Raw genomic sequence first — 23,427 nt, 5'->3', positions numbered from 1 at the left:
ATTATGTCATGGGAAGAAGAGAAGGTGACGTCATTTCCTTATTCAGGAAAAAAGAACTTCAGTCAGAGAATTTGCGCTGTAGCTCTTGAAGTCTTGTTATTTTGTGACATTAACGTTTAAATCCTGTAGTGATTTTACTTAAGCTAACACATCGATATTACAGTTTTTAATTCAGAAAGCTAACGAAAGAGACTATCGTCGTAGCCAACAGTTTTCTACCTAGCTCTGCTTTTTAAACCTGTCCTTGCGCAAACATTATTAACCATCAAGCCCAACATCTGGCTGTCATGGATCAAATATCGATCACTGCAGAAGTACCAAAGGTGAGTTGGTTAGCTAAGATTAGGTAGTCAGTCCGACATTCTGGACATGTAAAATGGCCCTGGTCGTGGCAAGAACAGAGCCTTTCAATAGTTTGTCTGGGAGAGGACATAACATGATCTAGTTTTAAATACAGCTATAAGTGAATTGATCACATGATCTAGTTTTACATACAGCTATGTATGAGTGAATTGATCTAACTAACACTGGCTTAATTCATACGTTTATCAACCAATACCAGCCAAGTTTGATACTAGCTAACAGGCTGACATGCTTCAAACGTTGGCTAGTTAGACAAGTCAGGGCATGTCCCTGGCTGCCTTTTGTTATATCCAGTATGGCTGACAGGTAACGTTATAGCAAAGATTTAACTAAACCAAGATAGACCACAGCTTGTCGTTTCTATTGGGAACAAATGAGTCATATTGGTCAGAAAAAGCAAGGACATTGTCCTATCGGTGATTATAGCACAGATGGTTCGCCGGATGTATAAATGTGAAGCATCCTTTTGGCGTTTCCACTCCCTACCAAATATGGGTAGTGAGAGGAAGCCCAGTGGCCGGCAGTTGGAGAAGATAGAACGAGATGGATTTTGGCCGACATTCTGCAAATTTTCTCAACGATTAACATTTTTCTCAGTATATAGTTCTGTTCCCCAAATGTAAATATGTTACGAACATAGTGAATTAAGTTGTAGACTTTACCTTTTGCCGAAGTTTCCCAAAAATTGCGTTGTTTAGGAAAGGCGAATTGAGTTATTGCACACGCGCACTTCACAGAGCAGGCGTTCCTTAACGGAAAAATGCAAACGTATGCTAGAACGTGCAAATGGGGTAACGTATTTGTTCCGTTTGAAACGTTTGGTTTGGTTATAAAAAATATTGGGTTATAATTAGTTTCACTAGCTTAGTAACTAGCTAATTGGTTACTGCTTTATTCAAGCAGGTGGTACATAGATGTGTTCCCAAAGGGAAAATCATGTTGTATTGTTTTGCCATTACCTAGCTAATAATGTGAATGAATGGTCCTTCAGAGTCCATGGGGTGCCACCACAACCAAGGTGGTGTGTCCCTGCTCCTTCACTGATGTCATGAGCGAGCAGCTGGCCAAGCAACTGGATGATGAAAGTCATTCTTTCCCTGATTTCTCAAAGTAAGCCCTGTTAATATCACCTGTCTGTGTTATCGATTCTCATGAACTTGTAAGGAATTTTTCAAATTACATTTTTACCATCTAGTCTAGCTGGTGTACACTTCGGTGTTAATTGTTAGTGTCACTGTAAAGAAAAAAGTTGCACCCTATATATGCTCCTAACAATTTAATGTGCCAACCTAATATCCTAATTGTAAGTCAAACCACTCTGACATTGGGTTATTTTTGAGAGGTATGTCCGATATCCTATGTCTCTGTTTTAGTGTCAGCGCTGCTCTGGATGCCGGTGAGGAGCGAGAGACGGACAGTGATCTGATGCTGGCTCAGATGCTGCAGATGCAGTTTGACAAGGAGTTTGACACCCAGCTACGCACAGAAGAAAGGAAGTTCAATGGCGATAGCAAACGTAAGCCTATGGACAAGTCCTGTATTAAAACATACAGGGGTTGTCGCTATACCAGTATCGCGATACTCTGAGCTATCGTAGCAATGAAACAAAACATTAAGTGGATTTAATTTCTTGGGTAAAACACTTCTAATCTTAGAAACAAAGAGCATTATGTTGTCACATTTGTTTATTTTGCAAGCTATAGCATCCACAATTTTACATGAAGTAGATTTTTATAGGACCATAGAGTTTTTATTTTTTGCCATGGAAAATCTGGTATCGTAGGATCGTGATACTTGTATCGTAACAAACCTACGAAGGGTTGTGCTCATTCTGCATCAAATGGAAGACATTTTCAGTAGCAATATGTTTTAAAATATTTTCTGTTTGGTACTCTTAATAAACATGACCAAGTTTCTGGAGTGTAAAAAGGAATCAAGTGGGAATATGAAGAATTTGAGATGATATACAATGTTGCAGTATCCATCTCCTTTGAGAACTATCGCATGGTGCACCCTTACGAGGCAAGCGGCAGCTCCGAGGATGAAGTTGATTGGCAAGATAGTTGTGACGACCCCTACAAAGCTGGTAAAGTCTATCACTGTCATTTTACACCTATACTAGTATTGTAGCTAGGTCCTATACATCTACTGTATACATGTAACAGGACAACGTCTTGCTGCATAGAATATTGGTGGCTGTTGGTCTTTTCATGATATTGGTAGTTGGTTATGTTAAAGCAATAGTTCAACTTTCTATATTCACTTTTGTTCAATGTATTCCAGACAAACCCACGATAACTCCAAGGAGAGGCTTTACTGGGAAAGGCAAGAACATCACTACTAAGCACGATGAGGTTGTGTGTGGAAGGAAGAATACTGCACGCATGGACAATGTAAGAGTTATAACAAGATAACCTTTACTTGGTAGCTTGGTAAATCTAGTTAACTTAAAGTTACTTTGATAAAGTAGTTCACTCCATCCAAACTACTTCCTGAAAAATTATCGTATGTAAATCTGAAATGTCATTGACTACAAATTGCAAAAACATATCACTTTGGGTTCAGATGTTAATAGAATGTGTAATTTAGCCTGCTAAACAAAACTGTTTCAAGTGAGAATTAGGTGAGTCTGATGCTGAAAAATAAATGCTATTATTGCCAACACACATTTTATTTTTGCAAAAAAAATGTTGTTCCTGTAGTTAGTTACACCTCTACGTGGCAAAAAAGTAACCTAGCTATCTAGATTTGAATTTAGTTAAACTACCATCAAGATACTACAAAATTTAGTTACATTCCTAGTTGAACTACATGTAGTTCACTACTCCCCAAAACCGAGACATGGGTATTAACATCATTAGCAGTTGTTTTCTTTAGCTTTGAAATGTGTGGCTTGATGTGCATACACATTGATGTGAACATATTCTGAATTGTCAGCCATTTTGAAATCACCCTCTGTCTTGTCTTCCCAGTTTGCCCCAGAGATCAATGTGGGAGATGGGCTTGGCATGGACCTGAAGCTCTCCAACCAGGTGTACAACTCCCTCAAGCAACACTGCTACTCCGAGCAGCGTCGCAGTGCACGGCTGCATGAGAAGAAGGAGCACTCCACTGCTGTGAGTTTATACAAATAGTAGTGCTGAGCGATTTACAGAAAAGTTTTTTTAAAACAACAAATTGACTAGAATTTGATTACGTTTGTTTTTTCTCCGTTCAATATCTATCTAGTCTAGAGAACTGACTTTATATATATATATAAAACCTTTATTTAACTAGGCAATTCAGTTAAGAACAAATTCTTATTTACAATGACTGCCTAGGAACAGTGGGTTAACCTCCTTGTTCAGGGGCAGAACGACAGATTTTTACCTTGTCAGCTCGGGGATTCGATCTAGCAACCTTTCGGTTACTGGCCCAACGCTCTAAACACTAGGCTACCTGCCACCCCTAAGGCTTTAATGGGAATTGTATTTTCTAACTGGGCAATATTCTACATAGATTAGTGCATAAAATGTGGTAATTAACTACAAAGACCATAATCCATTGCTCATCTACTTGTCCGCTCTGTTTCTTTCATGCCTGCTACGGACGAGTCAGAATGTGCAATCATGAGGGGATATAGAGAGCAGCTGTTGCTTCGCGAGGTATCTCTACCTAAAAATACATGAGTGATTGATAGTTGGTATTCAGCAGTCATAAAAGTATGACTTTGCTTTGAAGAACTACAAAATAGTGATTTTGTCTGACAGCATAGACAGCAGCTCTATAAAGATGAGATGATGACTTGGAATAAAATAATAGTCAAGTAAAAAATTTAATTTACACAACTTAAATATTTTATTAAAGTAATGTCAATTAATGAGCAATTGTGTAAAAATTATTTAAAGTACAAAAGTTTTTTTGGGGGGGTATCTGTACTGCACTATTTATATTTTTAACCTATTTTACTTCACTACATTCCTATAGAAAATAATGTACTTTTACTCCATACATTTTCCCTGACACCCAAAAGTACTCGTTACATTTTGAGTGCTAAGCAGGACAGGAAAATGGTCCAATTCACACACTTATCAAGAGAACATCCCCGGTCATCCCTACTGCCTCTGATCTGGCAGCCTCACACATGCTTCCTTTGTAAATGATATCCGAGTGTTGGCGAGTGTCCCTGGCTATCTGTAAATAATAAAAAATACAAGAGTTGTGTTGTCTGGTTTGCTTAATATAAGGAATTTGAAATTACTTTTACGTTTGATACTCAAGTAGATTTAAAACCAAATCCTTTTAGACTTTTACTCAAGTGTTATTTTACTGTGTGACCTTCACTTGAGTCATTTTCTATTAAGGTAGCTTTACTTTTACTCAAGTATGACATTGGGTACTTTTTTCCACCACTGTAAATGAGTGATAAGCGGTCATGGGCTGTCACTACCATCATGGCACTTTTATTAATTGTTTTATTCTGTGTTACTGCATTCAACCCAAATAATTGAAACTGTAATTAAAATGTGATTATGAAAAAAGAATCAAACAAAACCGACTTCAAAAAGCTCTAATTGCTCAGCACTAACAATTAGCAAAATTCACCACTATAGAAGTCTTTGAATTTCAAAATAACACTGTGCTAAGACTTATACAATCAGATCTGTATTATTTTAATGTACTTTCATGCTTTCCTAATTCTCTCCTCATGATTCTTAGTTTTTTTCCCCCTTTGTTTTTTCTCCCCTTGTCTCTCTAAGGAACAAGCAGTGGACTCAAGGACCCGTCTGCTCATGTACAAAATGGTGAACGCAGGCATTCTGGAGAACATCAACGGCTGCATCAGCACTGGAAAGGAGTCTGTGGTGTTCCACGCAAATGGGGGAAGGTGAGGGTGTCATCGTGACAAGTTGTCGCAAGAACCCACACCTTGAATTGGCTGACCCGAAAGGTGTTATTACCTGCCTGAAGATGAGTCTGATCTGAATATAAATTTCCCCAACTGTGGTTGCCTAAGGTTGTGGCATGACATTTACATTGTGATGACAATCATTGACAGAGATTCTATAGCAGTAGCCTTATTTGCTATTTGTCATTAGCTGTAGTTTTTTTTAAATAAAAAACTATTACATGTTTTGGTACAGAGCTACTTCCTTAAATGTCTGTTTAATTAAGTTTGTTTCAATACTGTTGCGTGTGTGTTTTTCCTCTCCTAGCATGGAGAATAATGCTGTCCCAGATGAGTGTGTGCTCAAGGTCTTCAAGACCACACTCAACGAGTTCAAGAACCGTGACAAGTACATCAAGGATGACTACCGCTTCATAGACCGCTTCAGCAAGCTGAACCCCCGCACGATCATCCGCCTGTGGGCTGAGAAGGAGATGCACAACCTGGCTCGGTGGGTGGTGGTGATGTCGCCTACACTGAGTGTACAAAACATTAAGAACACCTTCTCTTTCCATGGCACTGACCAGGTGAAAGCTATGATTCCTTATTGACGTCACTTGTTAAATCCACTTCAATCAGTGTAGATGAAGGGGGGGGAGATAGATAGGTTAAGGATTAACCTTGAGAGAATTGAGGCATGGATTGTGAATGTGTGCCGTTCAGAGGGTGAATGGGCAAGACAAAATATTTAAGTGCCTTTGAACCGGGTATGGTAGTAGGTTCCAGGCGCACCGGTTTGTGTCAAGAACTGCAACGCTGCTGGATTTTTTTTTTATCAAGAAAGCTTCACCACCCAAAAGACATCCAGCCAACTTGACACAACTGGCATTGGAGTCGACATGGGCCAGCATCCCTGCGGAAAGCTTTCGGCACCTTGTAGATTCCGACGAATTAAGGATGTTCTGAGGGCAAAAGTGGTGGGGGTGCGCAACTCAATATTAGGAAGGTGTCCTTAATGTTTTGTACACTGTATATGGACCAACACCAATTCACCTGATTTTATCTAAACTCAATTCAAATAACCTTTTCATGTAGTTTTTTAAATATCAAATTATCTACAGTAAATGGCCAATGGCCAAACTATAGCCATACAAAAAATTAGATTCCAAAGCTCCAACTGTGTATGGCTCATGGTCCCCCCCACTCCATCAGTATGAAGAAAGCTGGCATCCCATGCCCCGAGGTGGTGGTTCTGAAGAAGCACATCCTTGTGATGTCGTTCATTGGCAAGGACCATGTGCCGGCTCCCAAACTGAAGGAGGCCATGTTGGGCTCTGAGGACATGAAGAGGGCCTATTACCAAGTGGTTCATGTAAGTGCAGCTTTACCACCATGCACTAACATACACATGGTTCTATTGGTATATAGTTTCATACGTTTTACTAATACGCCTGGTTGTAAGTGCTAGTTCCATCGTGATGAGTGTCCACAGAGTTACCCGGATCATTATTGTGGATTACTTTGACCCCTGGATGTCTCTGTCCTTGCAGATGATGCAACAGTTGTATCAGGAGTGTAACCTCGTCCACGCTGACCTGAGTGAATACAACATGCTGTGGCATGAGGGCAAGGTACGCTATTCATCCTTTGTCTTAACTTTTTTTTTTTTTATCCAGGTGGGTCAATCGACACATTTATTTTTACACTGGAAATTCAGGCATGAGATTCTACCTTGAGTGGTGTAATCATCTTGTCTTTTGAAGGTTTGGCTAATTGACGTGAGTCAGTCCATCGAGCCCAATCACCCTCACAGCCATGAGTTCCTATTCAGGGACTGCAGGAACGTGGCCACGGTAAGTTAGCTCACAGTAATCCAAGTACTGTAGGTTTAAATTGGCTGTTAGTATTTACTGTGAGATGTACATAATGACTAAAGTCCTGATTATCTGTCACAACAGTTGACAATCCATTTGAATGGATAATATATTTAGCTGCCACTCCTCAAAACATGCAATGAATGTTGGTGGAAAATGAGCGAAAGTGGAAACCAATATGTAAACTATTCTTAGATCAGCTTTGTATCAGTGACAAGCTGTTGTTTTTTTATATATATACAGTGCTTTGCAAAAGTATTCGGCCCCCTTGAACTTTGCAACCTTTTGCCACATTTCAGGCTTCAAACATAAAGATATAAAACTGTATTTTTTGAAGAATCAACAAGTGGGACACAATCATGCAGTGGAATGACATTTATTTGATATTTCAAACTTTTTTAACAAATCAAAAACTGAAAAATTGGGCGTGCAAAATTATTCAGCCCCCTTAAGTTAATACTTTGTAGCGCCACCTTTTGCTGCGATTACAGCTGTAAGTCGCTTGGGGTATGTCTCTATCAGTTTTGCACATCGAGAGACTGAAATTTTTTCCCATTACTCCTTGCAAAACAGCTCGAGCTCAGTGAGGTTGGATGGAGAGCATTTGAACATCAGTTTTCAGTTCTTTCCACAGATTCTCGATTGGATTCAGGTCTGGACTTTGACTTGGCCATTCTAACACCTGGATATGTTTATTTTTGAACCATTCCATTGTAGATTTTGCTTTGTTTTGGATCATTGTCTTGTTGGAAGACAAATCTCCGTCCCAGTCTCAGGTCTTTTGCAGACTCCATCAGGTTTTCTTCCAGAATGGTCCTGTATTTGGCTCCATCCATCTTCCCATCAATTTTAACCATCTTCCCCGTGCCTGCTGAAGGAAAGCAGGCCCAAACCATGATGCTGCCACCACCATGTTTGACAGTGGGAATGGTGCGTTCAGGGTGATGAGCTGTGTTGCTTTTACGCCAAACATAACGTTTTGCATTGTTGCCAAAAAGTTGAATTGGTTTCATCTGACCAGAGCACCTTCTTCTACATGTTTGTGTCTCCCAGGTGGCTTGTGGCAAACTTTAAACAACACTTTTTATGGATATCTTTAAGAAATGGCTTTCTTTTTGCCACTCTTCCATAAAGGCCAGATTTGTGCAATATACGACTGATTGTTGTCCTATGGACAGAGTCTCCCACCTCAGCTGTAGATCTCTGCAGTTCATCCAGAGTGATCATGGGCCTCTTGGCTGCATCTCTGATGAGTCTTCTCCTTGTATGAGCTGAAAGTTTAGAGGGACGGCCAGGTCTTGGTAAATTTGCAGTGTTCTGGTACTCCTTCCATTTCAATATTATCGCTTGCACAGGGCTCCTTGGGATGTTAAAAGCTTGGGAAATCTTTTTGTATCCAAATCCGGCTTTAAACTTCTTTACAACAGTATCTCGGACCTGCCTGGTGTGTTCCTTGTTCTTCATGATGCTCTCTGCGCTTTTAACGGACCTCTGAGACTATCACAGTGCAGGTGCATTTATACGGAGACTTGATTACACACAGGTGGATTGTATTTATCATCATTAGTCATTTAGGTCAACATTGGATCATTCAGAGATCCTCATTGAACTTCTGGAAAGAGTTTGTTGCACTGAAAGTAAAGGGGCTGAATAGTTTTTGCACGCCCAATTTTTCAGTTTTTGATTTGTTAAAGTTTGAAATGTCCAATAAATGTCGTTCCACTTCATGATTGTGTCCCACTTGTTGATTCTTCACAAAAAAATACAGTTTTATATCTTTATGTTTGAAGCCTGAAATGTGGCAAAAGGTCGCAAAGTTCAAGGGGGCCGACTACTTTCTCAAGGCACTGTGTGTGTATGTATGTATATATATATTTTTTTCAACGCAGTTCTTCCAGAAGGGCGGGGTGTCTGAGGCCATGAACATGTACGAGCTCTTCAATGTTGTGTCTGGGCTGCAGCTCAGTGGTGACAGCGAGGCAGAGTTCCTTGCCCAGGTAAGAAAACATTGAGGCCCGTATGAGGCATTTATTTCTCTGGTGAAGATGTCGTTGCATTGAATTTACAGAAATGCAGTTTTAAAATGGGCTCTCATGTTATCTAGTCCCACACAGCATCAAAATCTATCATGTACTAAAGTGCCTTTTTGCTGTGGGGATGTTTATACTGGAATTTGACCCTAATCCATCAAATGAAATTCTATCAAGTGCCACAAATGCATTCGTCACAATGCTTACCAGAAACCTGGGATTAAAATAGTAATTTTCATACAAAGTTGTCGTTTTCTAGATTGAGGCACTGGAGAAGATGAATGAGGACCACGTGCAGAGAAGGGGCAAGAAAATGTACAACTTCAGCGACGGAGGACCTCCCCTATTACACGATGATGATTAACAATGAGATATTAGACACCATGAATAGCTACATGGAACCTGTTTGGGTGATTGTTTGAGAGAATGGGTCGAGTAAACCCCCCCATGGTCTCTGAGGTATGCAAGAGGTCGAAAGGTCGCTGCATCATAAAATGGTGTCATAGGCTTCTTTGGGCTAAAAAGGCTCCAAACCACCTTCCATGAAATGTCAACATCTCATTCCGTGGAATGGATGGGGATGTCTGACTGGGTACATGACAGACAATGCATCTACATGCACACACAATAATTGCTTTTTAAATTAGAGTATTAGTAACCAGCATTCATGACATTATGAACAAGTTATCTTCTCAAGTAAACTGAGCTCGAATGAAAAGGGTTTTGCATTATGTTCTGAATGAAACAAATTGTCATCCAACATTTTGATGGAGAGCCCAAAGTATCAGTGAATATTTTAATCATGAAAAGGTGCTGTCTTTACTGAAGACAGAATGAGTTGTTTGCATTGAGGTCCGTTGTTCTTACAATGGAGCTGTCATGTTTGTGTACTCTCTGTAATTTCAATATTATGGTGGAAATAAATGGTAAAAATAAGTTATGCATTGTCATTTATTTTGCTTCGCTCTGGACAAATGGAGCAGAAGCTGCTGGAAGACACCAAACCACACCTACACTAGCAAATGTATAACAAAAGACGTATAACAAGCAACCTTTGTGTAACTACAATCCATCTTGTAAAATGTTTTAAGGTCTCCAGAAACTACCCGTACCTTTTTGGAGCGTTTGAGTTCAAAGTTTGACGATGGGATTTGTATTTTGAAAGGGACATTTACTATGGTAGGCGATTCGCGTGACTTACATGATTTTCAAACCGGAACTTACCCTAGAGTGGTTTTTGGACCTTTGTTTCGCTAGTTAGCAAGCACAGCCACTATATCAAAATTACGATGTAAAAATGTATGAAAAAAAAGGTGATGTTTGATGTTAAGGGTTATGTACAAGATTAACAGTGGGTTAAGGTTCGTTTTTATATCACATTTTAAGATCAAATAGGCGGGGTTTATGACTGACTAGTGACGAACCTATCTTTCGTACAAATCAGTTCTGAAATCGTTATACAGCACAAACACTTGACAACTACAAGACATCATAGCATAACTGAAAGTTTACAATGAGTGAGGAACACTACCTCGAACTTTGTGAAAACCCCGTGCAATTTGAAAATGCGTCAAGCGTCAACAATGTGTTTTTCGACGAAGCGAATAAACAGGTACAGTAGCCTAGGCTAGCTAACGTTAGTTGGCCAGTGGTTTTGGGACACATCGTATGACTAATCCAACCAGTACACACTCCCAGTATTGTGTCCCAACGCCAGCTAGCTAGCAGGATTATGCTCTTGATACCACACTGATATAGACAGCTACATGCTTTTAGTTAGCTCGTTTATAGCTAGCTAAATACATAATCCGTGAATTTGTACTTTTAAGACATTTACATTTCCTTTCATTCAGCAAGAACATATAGCTAACTAGATGAGGATGGCTGTCAACCGTAAAGAAGGTGTAGCCATACAGTATGACTAATTTAATATGGTCGGTAAAGTTGGTTTTATATTCACATTCAACAGACATTCATCAAAAGCTATTTAAAATGGTTAAAATCAATAACTAATTAATTGATTGTCACAGAAACATACAACTATATATGGTTTTCTATAAATGTCTAGTATACTTTTACAGCCTTTGTTTTGAATAAAAGTTCCAGTTTGGATTTGATGGAAATACATACAATCTTTAAAATGCAATTTAAGCTGTATAAATCAATAACTAATTCACCGTTTGTCACAGAATCATAAAACTATATATGATTTATTCTAGAAATGTCTAGTGTACTTTTACAACCTTTGTTTTGAATACAAATTCCAGTTTTGATTTGATAGAAATACGTACATTCTGTAAAATGCCATTAAAAGTGGTATAAATCCATAGCTAATTCACTGTTTGTCCCAGAAACATCAAACTATGTATGATTTATTCAATACATGTCTAGCATAATTTTACAGCCTTTGTTTTGAGTAAATATTACAGTTTTGATTTGATAGAACAACAGAACATCTGTAATATGCCATTTAAAGAGGTATAAATCAATAACTAATTCAGTGATTGTCGCAGAAAAAAAGTGAAAATATGCATGTATTTGCATTAGCTTTAAGGAAATGTTACTTTCAATTTCTTCTATATCAAGTTAGACAATATTTACATAAAGTTGTTCAATGTTTACAATCTTAAATTGTATGTAAAATCAATGTTTGCATTCTTTGTGCAACAGTTCCACATTTCAAAGTAGTTACAAGGCACAAGAGTCATTTATTTTTGTCTCTAATTTAACAGGACATTTCTAAGTGACCCCAAACTTCTAAACAGTAGTGGGTGGCAGGGTAGCCTAGTGGTTGGAGTGTTGGGCTAGTAACTGAAAGGTTGCAAGTTCAAATCTCCGAGCTGACAAGGTACAAATCTGTTGTTCTGGGCCATCATTGAAAATAAAAATGTGTTCTAACTGACTTCCCTAGTTAAATAAAGGTACAAAAAATATATGTATTAGCATGGGTATTGAAAGATACCAGAAGGTGGATAATGAAAAAAGCACTATTATAAGAAGGGGACTGTACATGTTTTGTTTTTGGGCTAAATGTACAGTCCACTTCTTACATTATGATTTGTCTCTAAACCCTTCTGCAATCTACTGGCACTAAACATTAAAAACTAGGACTTCAAACAGGCTGTCCCTATGCTATTTTCTCTCTTTCTCTCTTAAACTGCTAGCACAAAGCCTACGTGAAAAATATTTTTTTCACCGAAAACAATATCAACTAGCCCAAATCAGCTCTACATAATTCAGCAGAGAGGTGATCAACTAAATCAAATCAAATCAAATCAAATTTATTTATATAGCCCTTCGTACATCAGCTGATATCTCAAAGTGCTGTACAGAAACCCAGCCTAAAACCCCAAACAGCAAACAATGCAGGTGTAAAAGCACGGTGGCTAGGAAAAACTCCCTAGAAAGGCCAAAACCTAGGAAGAAACCTAGAGAGGAACCGGGCTATGTGGGGTGGCCAGTCCTCTTCTGGCTGTGCCGGGTAGAGATTATAACAGAACATGACCAAGATGTTCAAATGTTCATAAATGACCAGCATGGTCAAATAATAATAAGGCAGAACAGTTGAAAGGTGATCAACTACCACACATTATAGCCATTATACCGGTGGAGAAACAAAGTCACCTACATAGGTAATACCATATCCTTTTCAATTCACATTCCTTGCAGAAATAACTATTTGCAAACCTTTTAAAATGTCCAGAAAGACAGTGGCCTTAGAAGGGTATTTATACATACAAATATATATTTGATGTGAATGGATGTGGAATTCTGCCAGTGTTTTAATGTCCTAGTTTTATATTTTTTCTTTACCTCCAACTCTATATATCCAAATGAGCCTATGAGGACCTTGGGGATCAGATGTACCATCATACCCATTGATTAAATGTATAACAGACAGACACTGCTCAAAAGGAGTTGTCTGTGATATCTACACTCATTTGCCACTTTATTAGGTTCACCACCCTATTCATGAAAAAAACTGCTCCAACATACACCAAGTCCCGTGGTCTTGGCTTGCTAGACACTAAAGCATGCAGAGAAGTATTCAGGTATTCTGTTACTGTTTGTTTGAACTTTAGAATGTACAAAATGACAGCACAGTCTGTGATGTTCTTTTGTAACTTAGAAAAGTTCCAAAACTTGTACTGACTGTAATAAACTCCAACTGGACTTAAAGTCTGTCTCCTTTCCCAGTTTCATCAACCGTTATGAATTAACGCTGTTCCAAATGCAAAAGGGTTTGTACCTAATAAAGTGACCACTGACCACTGTATCTATAGACTTTCCAGAATGTGTTCTGGGAATACCTGTGATATTAAACATTTGGCTGTAAGTGTTGAACATTTGAATCTATTACCTCAGGAGATGGTACCATTCAGCTTGTCTGGGGATGACGAAGACGAACTTCAGCAAAGCCAAAATATAAAATGATTGGAAGGGGCCTCTTGGCTGTTAAATTAGAAGTCGCTCTGGATAAGAGCGTCTGCTAAATGACTTACATGTTACATGATAAATAAATGACTGTTGTGCCTTGTAACTACTTTAAAATGTGGAACTGCAAAATTGATTGGGCATACAATTTAAGATTGTAAACATTGTAAAACTTTATATAAACATTGTCTAACTTCATGCACTTGAAATGAACATTTCTTTAAAGTTATTGCAAATAAATGCATATTTTCACTTTTTCTGCGACAATCACTGAATTAGTTATTGATTTCTTCATCTTTAAATGCAATATTGGAGATGGTATCTATTTCTATCAAATCAAAACTGGAATTTCTACTCAAAGCAAAGGTTGTAAAAGTATACTAGACATTTAAAGAATAAATCATACCTAGTTTGATGATTATGTCATAATGAGTGAAAACGTTATTGATTTATATAGCTTTACATGGCATTTTATAGATGTTATGTATTTCTATCAAGTGAAAACTGGAATTTTTACTCAAAACATGTATAGAATAAATCATACATAATTTGATGTTGAATTAGTTATTGATTTATACATCTTTAAATAAATAGATTTTTATGTATTTCTATCAAATCAAAACTGGAATTTGTATTCAAAACAGAGTTTGTAAAAGTATGCATGACATTTATAGAATAAATCATATCTAGTTTGATGATTCTGTGTCAAGGTGAATTAGTTATTGATTTTTACATTTGTAAATGGCTTTTGGTGAATGTCTGTTGAATGTCTTGAATGTCCAAATGTGTGAATATAAAACCAACTTTACCTTGGTAAGTAAAGGAGGTAGACAAATTGGTTAGCTATAGTATATAGTCAACATTAACACATGTTTCTCCACTGGCAATACATTTACCAGACTAGACAAGGAGTAACCCTCAATTTTATGCATCATTCTATTGCTACCCTATCTAAATGTAATATTTACCGCCCAAATCCTTTCATATATTGAGCTTCCTCTGTTTGCCCATTCAGGTGTTTGCAGTACGATCAGGGGGTGCCACTGGGGTTGTGGTTAAAGGACCAGATGACAAAAACTCAGTTGCCTTCAGGTAACAACATTGCTCATAACTTGTGATGATAAATATTGTAAGATCAGTGATGATGATCTCATGAAAGTATGTATTTTCTTCACAGAATGGATGACAAAGGAGAGGTGAAGTGCATTAAGTTTTCGATCGGAAATAAGATTTTGGCTGTCCAGAGAACACCAAAATCTGTGGTAAGCATTATGTAAATCATTCCCGACTCAATGAAGGTAGCCTACCTCTAAGTTATCCCAACATTGTGTTTCCATGCTGATGGCCTGACCGAAAGCCTCTGTTTTATTTTAGGATTTCATAAGCTTCATACCGGATTATCCGCATTTGGAATGCTCCCAGGAATGTAAGGTATGCAAGCATATCCAGCATATCCAGTGTCAAATGTTTCAAGTTAAAAATAGCTGTCATTTCTACATAGGTGCAACTAAGCATGAGTCAAATCTTCTATAGTTGTGGTTTTGATATTCAAATGTTATGATTGGCAGATGAAGAATGCCAGTATTTTGGGCTTCTGTTGGACCAATTGGAATGAAATCGTTTTCATCACTGACCAGGGAATTGAGGTCTACCAGGTAACTACACTGAGTGTACAACACATTAGAAACACCTTTCTAATATTGAGTTGCCCCCCCCCCTAACCCCATTTGCCCTCAGAACAGCCTCAATTTGTCAGGGCATGGACTCCTTTGTCATTGGCTGGATGACTTTTGGGTGGTGGATCATTCTTGATACACATAGGAAACTGTTGAGCGTGAAAAACCCAGCAGCGTGGCATTTCTTGACACACTTAAACCGGTTCGCCTTAAATCTTTTGTCTTGCCCATTCACTCTCTTAATGGCACACACACAATCCATGTCTCAAGGCTTAAAAATTCTCCTCCCCTTCATCTACACTGATTGAAGTGGATTTAATAAGTGACATAAGTAAGGGATCATAGCTTTCACCTGGTCAATGTATGTCATGGAAAGAGCAGGTGTTCCTAATGTTTGATACGCTCAGTGTATATTTTAAGACTTCTATTTCTTGTGATAAGGGAGTAATAAGCTAGTTGTTTTGTGGTTTAGGAATGCACTGTGTCCTAGATTATTGTAACACAATCGGTTGAATTGAACTTGTATTGTTCTTTTCTATACTAAAACATTGTCACATGAAGCTTATGTGACTCTGTCATCTCAATTCAAACTACAACCACTAGAGGTCTGAATTTAACTCTGACTGCTATGAAGTTGGCAGATTTTGCCCTACTGTGCTGTAAGCGCTGTGTAAGGTCAAATTGTACCTGGGAAAAGCATGTATATATGGATGTCTACTAGGCTCCAAATGCGTTCTAGAAAAATGTCTTCTTGTGCCAGTTTTTACGACATTAGACAGATGATGAAGTGTATGTCAATGAGATGCCCGCTGTGTTTAGGTGCTTCCTGACAAACGCAACCTGAAGCTGCTGAAGAGTCAGAGCATCAATGTGAACTGGTACATGTACTGTCCTGAGACTGCAGTCATCCTGCTCTCTACCACCGCCCAGGGCAACGTGCTGCAGCCGTTTGCCTTCAAAGTAAGTGGTCACAACTGAGATAATAAATGTTTCAAACATGTCCACAACCGGATACAGTAAGACACAATATATTCCACCAAAGCTCATGTTTATGTTTGAGAAAGCATTAGCAGCTGCAAGTTGCTGAAAATCTATTCATCAAACATTTGATAGGTTAGTGTTTCATTTGATTTGATTAATATGATTGTCCAAGCTCACTGTCGTCATCTTGTTGTTGATGGTGTTAACTTACCCGTTGTTGGTTGTACCTGCAGAGTGGGACCATGTCTAAAATGCCCAAGTTTGAGATCGAGCTTCCAGTGGTTCCCAAGCCAGCCAAGCTCAATCTGACAGAGAGGGACATTGCTGTGTCCACCATGTATGTTTGCATCTGTGTTTGAATTGAAATGTTATAGTTTGGCTCGATATTCAAGTAACATTTTCAAACAACTTTTGGCAGTATAAAAAGCTAAGTGAATTGTTCACTTTGTTTCTAATGGTAGTTACGGTCAGCTGTATGTAATGTATCTGAAGCATCACTCCAGAACTACTGACAGTCCCTGTGCTGAGGTGGTCCTCTATCAGCTACCCAGGTAAATCTTACATTTCATATAGCATATTCCTAACAGGCATTGGTCTAAACATGCTGAAATTCATACTACTAACTTAATAACAAGGTCATGCAGCAACCATATTACCCTAATATGCAGAGTTGCTAGAGACATTAATTCAACCACCTTGAAATTAAATATGTATGGTGTTATTTATGAATAGGGAATACCTGAAGGGATAAAGTGACATATTATGTCAGTCACTGTCCTGACCAATGGTTTATATATACACTAGATTACTGATAGGGGGCGCTGTGTTGAAGCCACCGTGACTCCATTTTGGCACTCCCTCACCACTGTAAACAATATTTTGGAAGCTATAGAAATGCATTTATTAATGTCTACATTCGCAACTTAATGGGGAGTAGGAGCTGTCCTCCATTGGAATTAATAGAATTCTACAGTATTTCAATTACATTTTTGAAGGACCCCCCCAAAACATTGAGGAAAATGTTTTTTAGATATTTTTTCATTTTTTTGTATGTTTAGCTCACAATCTAATTTTAAAGTATGCATCAAGGTGTCTGTAATATAATAAACGTGTTAAAAACAAATGTAGACAATAAATACATTTCTATAGCTTCAAAAATATTGTTTACAATGGCGGGGGAGTGCCAAGATGGAGTCACGGTGGCTTCAACACGACGCCCCTGGGCAATATGGCTGACCGGTGGCATCAAAGCTTCTCAATGGTTAATACATAGCATCAGAAATCTAGGGTTTATATAAGTCATTGGTCCTGACTAACAGCATGTTGTTCCCAGGGAGGGATCCTGTAAGAAGACCAACGTGTTGAAACTCAACACCACAGGGAAGTTTGCCCTCAACGTGGTGGATAACCTGGTTGTTGTGCATCATCAGAGCTCTCAGGTGAGTTCCTTTTGGCAAGAAATTGAGAGCTCGGGACTATAAGATTCTATCTGCAAAAAGATGATTTTGAGATAATTGGTTTTAAAGATCTTAACCCTCATTGGTTTGAATGGTGTCAGCAGTTTTAATCTTGTATTCTTTTGAATTTAACCACATGAATTGGGGTATTTAGACTACTGTATAGGTAGAGAACATTAAACAGAACAATGCTACGGTACGTCAATAACTCAATTTTGACAAAAATTCAGAAAGAACCTTATAGTCCCAAGTTCGCGGCAGCCTCAAAGTTAGACAAAAAAAGACTACTATCATGTTGTTCCATATCCAATGTCCAAACACGTTCAGTCCTATAATAATAATAATAATAATATAATAATAATAATAATAATAATAATATAATAATAATAATAATAATAATATATGCCATTTAGCAGACGCTTTTATCCAAAGCGACTTACAGTCATGTGTGCATACATTCTACATGGGTGGTCCCGGGATCTGAACCCACTATGCCATGCTCTACCAACTGAGCTACAGAAGGACCACAGTCCTGAATGATGTAGATAATGTCTTCTGTTTCAGACCTCCATCATATTTGACATCAAGCTGCGGGAGCCTGACTGTGCCCTTAACGTCCATCAGCCTGTGTTGCCTGGTCGCTCCATCCACCCCTACAGGATTCCCCTAACAGGTATAGGCTACATGGATTGACTACTGTATGTGGCCATGCCGGTCCTTACCGACTGTCTGTCTGACTGGCTGAGTTTATATTTGTCTCTGTGCCTGTGTTGTCTGCCTGTCCCTCCAGTTGTCTCTCTCTGTCTGTTATTTTATTTTTTCTGCCCCCATGTGTCATACTGTGTGAGACATTACAGAACTTTCAGAACTTCACTCACATCTGTCACTTTTGAAATCAGTTTTTTTCCTCTCCTTGTGCTCCCTTATGTTCCATCCCATGTCTCTTAAACCCATGACAGAAACAAACTTCACGTCTCCCTGTCTCCATAGGTCTTGCTGCTGTACCCACCCAGCCTCCTGTGCCCTGTGAGCTCTGTATCCTTTATGAAACGCTAGTAGCTAGATGAGCTACGGCGACACTTGTGTCAATGGAATGGTATCAATGATAATTGGGACGGCTAGCATGGAGATGGTAGGTGGTGGTATTACTATGCTTACCTTGACCTTCAGACTCCTCATCTTGGAGCGTCTTTCAACCCGATATCATCATCAGTGCAAGCGAAGGTGAGTGAGAAGAACATCCACACATCTAACCATAGACGACTATGTCCTGGCAAACTGTCTGGGTTAATTTGAACCAGGAACAACCACTTGTAGGCCTCCCCAGTGGCGCAGCGGGATTGAGGGTTTGGCCGGGGGGGCTTTACTTGGCTCATCGCGCCCTAGCGACTCCTTGTGGCTGGCCGGGCGCCTGCAGGCTGACTGCGATAGTCAGTTGAACGGTGTTTTCTATGACACATTGGTGCAGCTAGCTTCCGGGTTAAGCAGCGGGTTTTAAGGAGCGAAGGTTTGGCGGGTCATGTTTTAGAGGACGCATGACTCAACCTTCACCTCTCCCGAGCCCTTTGGGGAGTTGCAACGATGAGACAAGATCGTAATTGGATTGCAATTGGATATCACAAAATTGGGGAGAAAAATGGAGTAAAATACTAAATAAAAAAGAAACCACCACTTGTCCTTAACCCCTATTCACTGTAGATCTGATAGGAACAGATAGGTATACAGTATCTACTGTGGTAGGAGAGCCACCTCGTTCTCTGGTAGACTATGTAGAATGGTTGCCATATTGCTTGCGCCTATTCAAACTTCTCAGATCTACAGTTGGTTGTTTCCGGGTGGGGCTCAGGTTCTCTCCTGCTTGTCTGACCTGTGCTGTGTGTTCCCCTTTTGCTTCAGGGTATCTGTGGTATCTGCAGGTGAAGCTGCCGCCAACCGTCAACCTCCTGCAGGACAAGGGCAAGCTGATGGACTTCCTCCTGCGTAGACGAGACTGCAAGATGGTAATCTTGTCCGTGTGTGCACAAAGTAAGACTGCCTCGTGAAACATAGGGGAGACTGTTCGTTTCTGAAGCAAGCACACTAATAAAACAAGAAGTCGAGTTTGTTCATGATTAGAGAACCCCTAAACCATAGTGCCCGTAGATAGTGTTCACGCACTGTGTTTCAGTGCTCAACGGGGGAGATAAGGGGGGCTTACCAGTGGTGGCCACAGTGTTCGACAAACTCAACCAAGTTTACAAAGAGTACTTGGAGGCAGAGCAGACCTACACTGTGGTGAGTACAGTCTGTGAAAACACTGCATAATGAAAGTCACACTGTTTCTAGCACAGCTGTCTTGACTGTTAGTAAGGCATGATCAGAGTGTGTTTGCATGTGGATAAATGGATGTACTTCAATGAAATTACTTACATTATTATAAATGCACAGAAAAGCTAATTGTGTTAGTTCACTTAAGTCATTTGAAAATCAAGGGACGTAGTGAAAATATATTTAGAAGAGTAGTGATATCTCACTATTGGATATGTCTTAACAATGTTGATCTCGTAATTTGAATAACACAAAGGATGTAGATGTTATAATCAGCTGAACAGATTAGAGTTTTCTCATCCGTGTTACGGCGGATCGGTAGCTCACACACGGTCTGTTTCAGTGACATGACTTTTGTTCTTTCCTGTTGATCTCTTCCAGGCTACGGAGTCTGGTCCCAGCCGAGGCAGCGCTGCTCGGGAGAGGCCCGTCCGGAAGCAGGCGGTAATCGACCAGTCAGACATGTACACCCACGTCCTGTCCTCCTTCTCTGAGAAAAAGGTGACTGCGGCAAAGCACATATTTCAATGGCTGCCTTATAATAATAATAATCTCAATTACCTGTAAGATGACTGAACATTATATTGTTTCACCCCTCCAACAGGACACGTCTCACAAGTTTAGAATTGCTGTGCTGATGGAGTACATTCGCTCACTCAACCAGGTCCAGATCACCGTGCAGGTACTTGCAGAAACGGAGCCTTTGTGGCTTTATCAGAACCTATTATATTCTCTTATGAGTTATGGCGAGATGCCACCGTTTCATGTTGTAACATGTTGCCAGTGCTACATTAGTATACTTTATGTTCCTGTAGATCCTACATATTTATTGGTCCATATTGCCCTGGAGATAATATTGAAATATTAAGGTGCACTCTCTGTTTCCGGAGGCGAAAGGAATGCACACCTGTTTAGGCGAGGTACTGGCTAGCTGAGTAGAACACTTCAAAAAGAAAAAGAGAGCTGCACACTCTAGGACCTCAAGATGCAACAATTTAATAACCATTCTCTGTTTCCCCCCCAGCATTACCTGTATGAGCTGGTCATTAAGATGTTGGTTCAGCACAACCTCTTTTACATGCTCCATCAGTTCCTCCAGTACCACGTCCTCAACGACTCCAAGCCACTGGTGATTCAGCAGTTACTACATACAGCTCAACTATTTCATGGTAGTTTGGTCCTATAGTCATCAATATCTTTTGGGTATTCAGTGGAGTAATACAACGTTTGGGACAAAGGTCTAGCAAGCTGTTCACTGAAGACGCAATGCTTCAGAATAGACCTGGGTCAAATACATTTCAAATACTTCAAATAAAAGCTTGAGCTACAGTTCATATGGTTTTCCTGGTACATTGGAGACAATAGTAAAGCCCTTTGACGTATGTGTTTGACCCAGGTCTTTCACAATTCTTACATGGTATTTTACCCAATATAATGCGTGGGAAACTCTTCCCCTATCTACTCCTCCTGTGATCCCATTTCTCACCGGATAACTTTGTTTGAAGGATAAAAGGCATGATGTTGCTCTAATAGTGGTTGATTATTTACTCTCTCTCTCTCTCTCTCTCGTTTCATTGTTTGAGCTGACCTCAAAAAAGTTATACAGTAAGATCTTTATTTTGATTGGTCATGGAATTACCATGTGCATCATCATTCTCTCTAAGGCCTGTTTGCTGCTGTCTCTAGAAAGCACATACCCCCCTGCACACCAGCTTTCCCTGGATATGTTGAAGGTAAGATCCCTTATGCACACCCTCAAACACACACACACACACACACACTCACACATTCAAACACACACACTCCCTCAAAAAACAAACACACACTGTTTAAACAGCTATCGAATATCACACAGGACATCCAAAGTCCTTTGGAGAGTTTAATGTTTTTCCATTTTAAAGTTCCATTAGTTGTATTGGTCCAGCTAATTATAGCAAATAATGAACCTTGAAGTGAACAAACTCCATTCATGGCTGAGTTATAACAATACATCTAGTTTGTTTTGTTTGAGTCAGCACAGTGATGGTTTCCCATGTGACGTTCTGATCTACAGTATGTGTGTGTAACATGCTGATCTATAACATCATACATCTATGTGTGTGTGTGTAACAGAGACTGTCCACAGCCAATGATGAGATCGTGGAGGTGCTCCTGTCCAGACAGCAGGTGATGGGTGCGCTGCGCTTCATCCGCAGCGTGGGTGGCCACGACAACATCTCCGCCCGCAAGTTCCTAGACGCGGCATGCCAGACGGCCGACCAGATGCTCTTCTACACCATCTTCCGGTTCTTCGAGCAGAGGAACCTGCGTCTGAGAGGCAACCCCAGCTTCAACCCAGGTGATGTGACACCACTACACTAGGTCTGCAGCTCAATTGGCCCCCTATTCCCTATGTAGTGCACTACTTTTCTCCATGGCCCACATAGCAGAACACTTCATCTAGAACCACATTGTCTTTAGCCAGATGGCTTGACTTATACACACCAATAGGTTGAATAAATTGTCTAGGTGTGACGCCAGACTATGTATTTTTATGGCTCTGGTCTGACTAAATCCTTTGTAATGACCGTAGAAATAATTCTCACATGGACTCTATTCTGTGGTAGAAATGTTGGTAATGCCGTTGTGTTCAATAATGAATGAGTGCCCTCCCTCTGTGTGATTTATATTAGATTGCCTTGACCCAAATAATAACTCTGCTAAGCCAGGAACAACAGGCATGTGCTGAAACTGTTGCTTTTCTATTCATGTGGATGCATCTATGATTGTTCCCAAGCATAAAATTCCATACAGTGGGCGAGTAGCAGTGATTGTGAACCTTTATCCTATAGGTTTCAGGTTTAATAGAGACCCACATTATCAACGTGAACTGCAATCCAAGAGGATGACAAGCAGCGTAGCATATACCTGTCTAAATACTGTATACAATTTTAAGAAATGTATAAATTAATAAGGACACAATGGGTATTAATGGTAAAAACACAATCGACATGTTTGCAGTGGGGTAATAAATAAACCTGGGAATAAATGACTAATTAATACATGAATAGCTAATAAATGAATTAGTCTCCACCTAGCTGCACTGGCATGTATTGACTGACCTTTGCCCTAATACTCTGTTTTGATTGGCCAATAGGTGAGCACTGTGAGGAGCATGTGGTATACTTCAAGCAAGTTTTCGGGGAGCAGGCACTCATGAAGCAAGTAACAGTTTGAGTCGAGACATATTTTATCTTATCCCACAGTCCATTAACTTATTGTAAATAATTGTTCAAATCATGCTAATAAAATCATTTGTACATATTCTAACAATCAATGGTGTATGACATGTCATGCTTGTGCATTAGTCCACTTGACAAGACGTCCTTCTGACTAACCCTGGGTCATGCTCATTAGGGCATTCGATAGAAAACGTTTTGCAACGGTAAATGAAAAGGA

The 23,427-nt window shown here is 39.5% G+C and overlaps 2 protein-coding genes across 5 annotated transcripts; both read left to right on the top strand.

Annotated features, from left to right (window-relative positions):
* The first annotated feature begins 11 nt into the window (after nt 1–11).
* Nucleotides 12–10,070, top strand: LOC124039609 (serine/threonine-protein kinase RIO3-like). Its single transcript, XM_046355762.1, has 13 exons — nt 12–323; nt 1,355–1,473; nt 1,737–1,879; nt 2,342–2,449; nt 2,647–2,756; nt 3,336–3,479; nt 5,103–5,230; nt 5,559–5,741; nt 6,443–6,602; nt 6,781–6,861; nt 6,994–7,083; nt 8,994–9,101; nt 9,394–10,070. The coding sequence occupies exons 1-13, from the start codon at nt 288–290 to the stop codon at nt 9,496–9,498; spliced, it is 1,515 nt and encodes a 504-aa protein (XP_046211718.1). The 5' UTR covers nt 12–287; the 3' UTR covers nt 9,499–10,070.
* A 449-nt stretch (nt 10,071–10,519) lies between these two features.
* On the top strand, nt 10,520–23,305 carry LOC124039607 (regulator of MON1-CCZ1 complex-like). Of its 4 annotated transcripts, none has more exons than XM_046355756.1 (20): nt 10,522–10,746; nt 14,584–14,660; nt 14,746–14,830; nt 14,943–14,999; nt 15,137–15,223; nt 16,064–16,204; nt 16,459–16,562; nt 16,687–16,776; nt 17,559–17,664; nt 18,247–18,355; nt 18,673–18,717; nt 18,853–18,906; nt 19,579–19,707; nt 19,850–19,956; nt 20,371–20,490; nt 20,594–20,671; nt 21,014–21,158; nt 21,676–21,722; nt 22,102–22,327; nt 23,126–23,305. In XM_046355756.1, exons 1-20 carry the CDS (start codon nt 10,648–10,650, stop codon nt 23,203–23,205), a joined length of 1,986 nt encoding a protein of 661 aa, XP_046211712.1. In that variant the 5' UTR covers nt 10,522–10,647; the 3' UTR covers nt 23,206–23,305. The 4 variants fall into 4 exon arrangements, with proteins under 4 accessions (XP_046211714.1, XP_046211715.1, XP_046211712.1 ...); XM_046355757.1 differs by having other exon boundaries at nt 10,525–10,746; nt 21,014–21,118; nt 21,654–21,722; XM_046355758.1 differs by lacking the exon at nt 23,126–23,305 and having other exon boundaries at nt 10,520–10,746; nt 21,654–21,722; nt 22,102–22,266.
* The last annotated feature ends 122 nt before the right edge of the window (nt 23,306–23,427 follow it).

Source organism: Oncorhynchus gorbuscha, linkage group LG07, assembly GCF_021184085.1.
Source record: "Oncorhynchus gorbuscha isolate QuinsamMale2020 ecotype Even-year linkage group LG07, OgorEven_v1.0, whole genome shotgun sequence".
NCBI lineage: Eukaryota > Metazoa > Chordata > Actinopteri > Salmoniformes > Salmonidae > Oncorhynchus > Oncorhynchus gorbuscha.
The sequence above is the reverse complement of the archived record's forward strand: the minus strand, read 5'-3'. Positions and strand labels throughout refer to the sequence as shown.

What these genes read in the sequence shown, in the direction of transcription:
- LOC124039609 (XM_046355762.1), top strand. Translation starts at nt 288, where the DNA reads ATGGATCAAATATCGATCACTGCAGAAGTACCAAAG. An exon ending in AGAAGGAGCACTCCACTGCT is followed by an intron (nt 3,480 to 5,102) that starts GTGAGTTTATAC and finishes TGTCTCTCTAAG; the next exon opens with GAACAAGCAGTGGACTCAAG. An exon ending in AGGCAGAGTTCCTTGCCCAG is followed by an intron (nt 9,102 to 9,393) that starts GTAAGAAAACAT and finishes GTCGTTTTCTAG; the next exon opens with ATTGAGGCACTGGAGAAGAT.
- LOC124039607 (XM_046355756.1), top strand. Translation starts at nt 10,648, where the DNA reads ATGAGTGAGGAACACTACCTCGAACTTTGTGAAAACCCCGTGCAATTT. An exon ending in AGGGAATTGAGGTCTACCAG is followed by an intron (nt 15,224 to 16,063) that starts GTAACTACACTG and finishes CGCTGTGTTTAG; the next exon opens with GTGCTTCCTGACAAACGCAA. An exon ending in TCCTGTGCCCTGTGAGCTCT is followed by an intron (nt 18,718 to 18,852) that starts GTATCCTTTATG and finishes CTTGACCTTCAG; the next exon opens with ACTCCTCATCTTGGAGCGTC.